Raw genomic sequence first — 7500 nt, forward strand, 5'->3', positions numbered from 1 at the left:
CCCACCCTCCCTTCCCACCCAACCCTCCCCACCCACTCTATTTCCCCCTCCCTCCCATCCCACCCACCCTCCCTACCCGCCGTACCTTCGTGTTTTTCCCATCCAGGTGGAAGGGTGTCCTCTATGGGCGGGTCTGTCTTCTCGGTGTGATTTTCAGTCTGTGCGGGCTGGTGCGTCGGTGTCGAGTTCTGTGACCCCGTCTGGGCTGCTGGCCGCTTCACTGGCAGGGCATACAGATCCTGAAGGGGAAGGGGGTGGTGGGAGTGAGTCTCTGCTGGCGTGGGATTGTTTTGCTGTGGGTAAGTATGTAAGTGTGTAAGTATGTAAGTGTGTAAGTATGTAAGTGTGTAAGTGTGTAAGTGTGTAAGTGTGTAAGTGTGTGTGTGTGTGTGTGTGTGTGTGTGTGTGTGTGTGTGTGTGTGTTAATGCTTCCCCGTTGGTGCGTTTATACCTAGTGTTAATAGCTCTCTGCGATTTTGTTCGAAACTGATATCAAACAGTTCCTTTAGCTTTATATTCACATCTACTATTAATACTCCTTTGCTGTTACATTTATATCCGATATTAAAAACTTTTTGTCTATTTATACCCGGCAGAAACATTTTTTCTTACGAAGTATATCTAGCATTATTCATCGTTTCTGTCACTTGCACAAGTCCTACGACCCGGGAATCAAAAAGGATATGTCATAAAAAATTGCAGGTATGTAAATTCACATCATATTCGCCTATGCAACTGCGATGCAAATGAGAATAAGCAATTGCAATGCTAACCAGATGGAACACAAACCTGCATTAACCTAATTCATTAAATAGTCGCAATCCTCCTTTCTCCATCTTATCCGGAACTTGACTTCCTCGCAGATGAAAAAAAAGTACCGTAATATACACATCCTGAACCGGCCATCCTCCCGGCACTTAACCTAAAGCAAAGTTTCCTGGCACTTAACTTAAAGCAAAGTTTCCCGGCACTTAACCTAAAGCAAAGTTTCCTGGCACTAAACTTAAAGTAAATTTTCCTGGCACTTAACCTAAAGCAAAGTTTCTTGGCAATAACTTAAAGCAAAGTTTCCCGGCACTTAACCTAAAGCAGAGTTTCCTGGCATTTAACCTAAAGCAAAGTTTCCTGGCACTTAACTTAAAGCAAAGTTTTCTGGCACTTAACCTAAAGCAAAGTTTCCTGGCACTTAACCTAAAGCAAAGTTTCCTGGCACTTAACCTAAAGCAAAGTTTCCCGGCACTTAACCTAAAAGCAAAGCTACTCGCATTAACACACACCTTTCCCTCAATATGTCTACCTCCCCCCCCCCTCCTAATTCATTTTGGAAATCCTATCACGCTAATTTCAAAACAGAAGAGCAACAGACAACCGCAAGTGTCTCCCTCCTATAAATTCACAGGCGACCGCAAGCACGAGATCCGTCCACGCTAACCCGCTATGTGAAAATGACGCAGTTTGCTCTTACGCTCAGGAAAAGGGTCTCTCATTTCTATATTTAGGGCTCATTTTATTTATCTATTTATTCTTTAGTTATTATCCTTTCATTATTTATTTTTTTATATACAATTTTTTAAAGGGATGCACAAGTTTTGCAGCTCTTTGTAAAAACCCTTGCTCAAAGTATCATTCTTCGTATCCTCAATTTCATTTACCTTAATATTATTATTGTTATTTATTACTATCATGATCATTATTATCATTATCACTAACATTAATATTATTACCATTATCTCTAACATTATTAATATCAACACTAAAAGTACTTTCACCATTATCATTATCCTCATTAATATCACCATCAGTAGTCACATCACCAACACTATCCCCTCCCTTACCCCTTACCCCTTACCCCCACCCCCACCCCTTACCCCCACTCCTCCTTGACTCACCTGTGTATGTCCTGCTGTCATGTGGGGGATGTGAGTGGGTGAGTGATGCCCTTGATGTGAGGAGTTCGAGGATGACGTCGAGCCTCCGTCTGTAACGATGCCGGAGTCGATACCTGCTTCGCCACCTTCAGGAGTTAGCATACACTTGTCATCACTCCTGAAAAGGGTTGAGGGGGAAGGAAGGATGAGAAGATGTGATAAAAAGAAGATTACAAAAAAATGGGGGGGGGGGGATGTAATCTAACACCAGCGTGGATGAAGTTGATGCTGGGATGCGAAGTTCGTGATTAAAAGGAACAGGAGGTAAAAAGATTTTCTCTAATGGAAATAGTTTGCAGGAAGGAAGACCCCGCGAGAAGGAGTCTCAATTATGGTGACCTTTTTTTTTAAATCACAAATGTCAGTATCGACGCTGTGAATAATATCGTTAACTATGATTTAGTTTTTAAAGGTGTAAAGGGGAAAAAACACTGGAAGTATATATTCAACTGAACGATATTACCAGAGTCATGCATTTGCCGAATGCACGACTTGATTCAACAACGTTACCTGTGCAGTAATGCAACAAATCTCCTTATACCATGCACAAGAACACAGAACAAACGAAATAAATAAACACACAAGAAACGAAAAGAGTGAAAGCAGGACGTCGCAAAATACACAAACACGTCAATAAAACGAGAAGTGATTTCAAACGAGCAGCCGTGAGAGAGGAAAGGTGGAACAGAAATGAATCAAAGGACATCCACTCAAAAACACAAAATAATAATAATAATAATAATAATAATAATAATAATAATAATAACAATAACAAAACAACAGTAATAATAACAATACTAATAATAACGATAGTACAATAACAATAATAATAACAATGCTAATAATAATAATAACGAAATAACAATGATAATAATGATAAGAACAATAATAATAAAAATAACAAAAATGAAAGAGAAATAAAACAGCCTTAGAAAAGATCAAATCCGACGTAAAACACACAGAGAAATCAGTACCGTCCGGGGTAACAATAATTGGGACAAGAAATTTTACACAGAACTTAATAAACGAAAAAAAAAAATCTGTAATTGCAACGGGTCATGCAACAATAGACGAAACATGCAAGACAATTAAAATGCCACCGACAAGTGCCAAAAAAGGAAACTGTTACATTTCTAAAACACAGATACGAGAGTGCGAAAGTTTACAACACAAGGCAGTGCTTTTCTAAAGACTAATTCTCCGCGCTACGAAACACTCAAAACTACGAATATGCCACAAAATTATGATTAGTAATAATAAAGATAATCAGTGTTTTTGCGACGAACATAAAAGGGCGACTCGCAGTCCTAAACACAAAGAAGCCGTCTGATCAGCCGCGAGGGAAGAAGAAGCAAGAGGTACAGGACCCTTGTCTATGACACTGACGGGACTGGAGATCAAATAGCTAGCATTTATCGGCAAGTCTCTGAAGACCTTGCTGTCAGACCGAAATACGGAGGCCTGTCTCTGACATATGAGGTTCTCAATATTCTATGAATAGCTGTCAGTCTGGAGGGGTTTAAGGTTATCTTCAGGGTCACAGCATAGATCTGGGCGATCTAATCGGACGCCAAAAAGGCCATCTGACTAGTCGTTCTTGGAATCTAGGAGTCTAGTCTCTGAGTCGCCATGGCCAGCGGCGACACACCAGCGGCCATCGTGGAAAAAGGACAAAAGTCCTATGTGACTCGACATGACAGGTCAGCTTGGCTACAAGCGGGTTTTTCCTCTCGTTTCTCTTTTATGTTAGTTTTGTGTTTCTTTCGGGTGCAGCAACTTACTCCCTTTCATCTTGGTTGTCCTGGTTGTCGGTGGCGATCTGGTTGTTAGGCTGTTGCTGAAGGTTGTTCCGTTGGATCACGTGCTCAATGAGGTCAGGTTGGTTAATGGAGTAGCTAAGGCCTTGCTTCCGACCCATTATGCCCTCATTGTCCAGCAAGCTGCAGGGAGGTCAGAGGTCACGACTGTTACACCAACAGGAAAATCAGAGAGAAACTACACACTACGCAGAGGGAGGGAATCCCAAAACAAGCTGTAAGAAGTATAAAAACAGGAGGAAAAGGAGTTGAATGGACTACATCTAGAGGCACTCCACACCGAGCCTGGCTGGTGCATTACTCAGAAAAGGTATCATGTATATAGTCATTCACGGAGGCGTCAGGGCAACTTGGCTAAGTCAGGAGGTAAGTTTCTCTACTAGAAAGTTGGCTTCAGATAACATCGTGATAGTCGTACTGAGCAGACAAGTGTCCTGAACATGTTTACATCAGACAGTCACACCCTATGTAGAGGGGTTTCATATCACATTATACAATTCAAGTCTAAAACATGTATTTAGATGTATTAATCCTATTTTATTAAACACACTTAACATATGTTTCAAGGGTGTACTGGACCCCAATCATAACTACGATATACAATTGGTACTTAAAAAGTGGCTAGTAAATCCCTGTATGTAAACCCCACAGTTTCACCCACACGCCTGGCTTCTAGTTCTGTGCAATCACCTAGGTAATGAGATAAGGAAACTCGACCACAATAAAAAAAAAAAAAAAAAAACATTTGAATCTTATCCCTGGTGTTCATAGCTGTCTAAAGCACCCATAATCGTCCTTATCTTTATTCCATTCATTTATGAAGCTTCTCTCTTCCCACAGCCGCGAGGCGAGGAATACTCTAAAATAACACTTCCCGACCAGCCACCTCCTCGCTGAAGATGGCGGCGCTGTCCGTGGCAGCACAGATATTGACAAGAACTACATCGCCTCCGCCGCCACCCAGAGTCCCTCGGGCATCCTTCTGGCGGGGAAGGACGTGACCGGGGCGCCAACGAAGGCTCTGCGGCCCAGGCGATCGCCCAGCGCCGCCGCCCGCCCGCTCGCCCGCCCGCTCGCCCGACACGAATCTCACCTTCCATTATGATGGCGCGACGGACGGGGCGAGTGAGGGGCGGGGGGGAAGGGGAAAGGGGAAAGGGAGAAAGCAAGGGAAAAAGGATGATGGCATTATATATATATATATATATATATATATATATATATATCAGTGTGTGTGTGTGTACATAGTTCGATGGACAGATAGATAGATAGTCTATATATTTATATTAGCAATACACACAAACACACACACACACACACACACACACACACACACACACACACACACACACACACACACACATACACACACGCACAAACACACACACACACACACACACATATATATATATATATATATATATATATTATATATAATATATAATATATTATGTATATACATATGTATATATTATATAGATAGATAGATAGATAGATGGCCAGAGATCGACAGAGAGCGAGAAACAGCGAGCCTCACCTGCTCATTTCCCGCCATTCCTCGCACAAAGAGAACACCATCGTCGCCACAAGACGGTAACACACTGAATCATGCATGTGGCGAGGGAAGGGAAGGCAGATGTCGGGGCTACTCAGACATCGCGGCGCCAGGTGACCGGCAGACCTTTAAGGGGCGGAAGGGAAGGGAGGGGAGGGAAGGAAGGGGACAGAGAGACACCCTTCCACCCTTATGCTGGCACCCTCACGGAATACATGATGTGGTGGCTGCATAAATCCCTCAGATGAGGACCCGCGTCCCTCCCAGCGCGATCCCCAGGCGTCAGCCAGGGCAAATCTAGCACCTGGCACTGCCTGGACGCGCCACATGGGGTATTGCACTGCCTACGAATAGCTCAGCGTAGGGCCCCGAGGCGAGGCGTGTGTAGCACTCGTAACCAGAGCCAGGGTGTCCGGCAGCGTGAGGCACGAGGCACCGGCCTGGCTGACTCGCGCGGGCCAGCTAGCTAGCTTGAGGAGGTCGATATATCGGCAGCCATCATGAATAGCGCCCTCCCTCCTGCGATCATGCCGCGCTCGAGTCCATGACAGAAGGCGCTGCGTCGCCCCCTCGCAACTCCCCATTCCCCGCGCTCCACTCTTCAATCGCCACTCGCTACTCACTCGCAACTCTATATTCTCCGTTCTCCACGCTCCACTCGCCAGACAAACAATCAACCCAAACAAACAGCTTCACGACGACCGACAGCAAACGGCTCATTACCTCGCCTTACTCGCGCGGACCTTCTGATTTCTAGTACACAGGAGAACTACGCAGTTTGTTATAATGATAACCTGTGAATGTCCTTATTCTGAGAACATTTAGAAAAGCTCATCATGGATGTTCAGGAAGAGTGAATGACTAACACTATCTTTACTTAGGACAACAGTTATAACAATACCGAAAGCTGTAATAAAGCAATTCATATCAATAAGGCTAACAATAAATAGCAGTAACGATAATACTATTTCAAACCAATCATAACGAAGTAGCAAGTCGCTATCAGTACATTCGCATCATAACTCCTTATTCGGTAACAGTAGCAGAGCCAAAGAAATGCTGACACACAACCCCCTCCCCTCATGCCATTAGAAGCACCCCCCCTCCTCCCCCCTCCTCCCCCCTCTGCGATGTTCCCCGCCCGCGACGTCACCCCCCCCCCCCCCCCGACCGGAAATACATGGCATGACTACGAGACCCGAATAACGAAGAAAATGGAGAAAGCTTCGCAAACCCAATCGATACGAGCACAACGAAGCGGGTTTTCTTCGGGCTACTACGGTGCATGGGAGTGCATGCTTGCCCTTCCTGCCTGCTTGTTCGTTCGCTCTGCTTCCCGGCCTGTTCCTTGCTTGCCTGTCTTCCTAACGGCCTCTCGCCTTTTCCCATTTCCCCTCTTCTTCCCTCTCTGCTCTCTGCTTGCTTGCTCGAAGTCTATCTGCTTGCGTGGTGCTCCCAAGGTTATCTACATGCCAAAGTCTCTAACGTCCTGCCTTCTCCCCGCCCCCCTCCTCCATCCCCTCACTTTTGCCTGTGCCTGCTTGCTTGGTGAACGGCCTTGCTCTAATGTGGAAGCGGACACGTAAAGGCATTCAAATCAAGCATGAATTATTAACCGTCGCGTCACAGTACAGGAGGACAGGGCACAAGAACACAAGGCGGCTTCTCTTCAGAACGAGTTTTTATTCCCTTTCTAAATCGAGAAACATGAAAAGAGGATAGACAAGCAAGACGAAACTTGTAGAAATGGAAGAACGTGGATGGATAAAAGGGGTTACCCACACGCCTCTTTTTAGAACATGAATAATTATCGTTCGAGTCTCTACATCCTTTAAAGAAGCGTTCAAATTTGCATAGCATAACATAACCCAAAGAATGAAAACTCTATTATAATCATATTTCATGTTTGGTTTTTTTTCCTACAACGAACAGCTGACGTCATCAAATGCTTAACCTAACATGATGAACTTCGAATTTCAAAGAAATTATTTTTAGCACAAATGACACAAATCTCGTAAGCCCACGCCAAGGTCCAAGGTATCATTAACAAAACACAAACGCGATTCCGTAAACTCCTCTATTGGCTTTCGTCAGCAATGCCCTTCCTTAATCCCAGCACAGCATAACAGCATACAGCATGCCTTTCATCGGGGGTCTCCGAGCGTTTCCCAAATGAAGTGTAAACATCGATTTCTCAGCC

General features: G+C 44.4%; 1 protein-coding gene across 1 annotated transcript in view; it reads right to left on the minus strand.

Annotated features, from left to right (window-relative positions):
• The window catches only part of LOC125027757 (protein Fe65 homolog), a 169313-nt gene that overhangs the window by 11988 nt on the left and 149825 nt on the right, over positions 1-7500 (minus strand). Inside the window, 3 exon segments of the mRNA XM_047616894.1 lie at positions 86-239; positions 1890-2046; positions 3710-3868. Coding sequence (XP_047472850.1) covers positions 86-239; positions 1890-2046; positions 3710-3868 — 470 coding nt within the window.

Source organism: Penaeus chinensis, chromosome 8 (assembly GCF_019202785.1).
Source record: "Penaeus chinensis breed Huanghai No. 1 chromosome 8, ASM1920278v2, whole genome shotgun sequence".
In the NCBI taxonomy this organism is placed as follows: domain Eukaryota; kingdom Metazoa; phylum Arthropoda; class Malacostraca; order Decapoda; family Penaeidae; genus Penaeus; species Penaeus chinensis.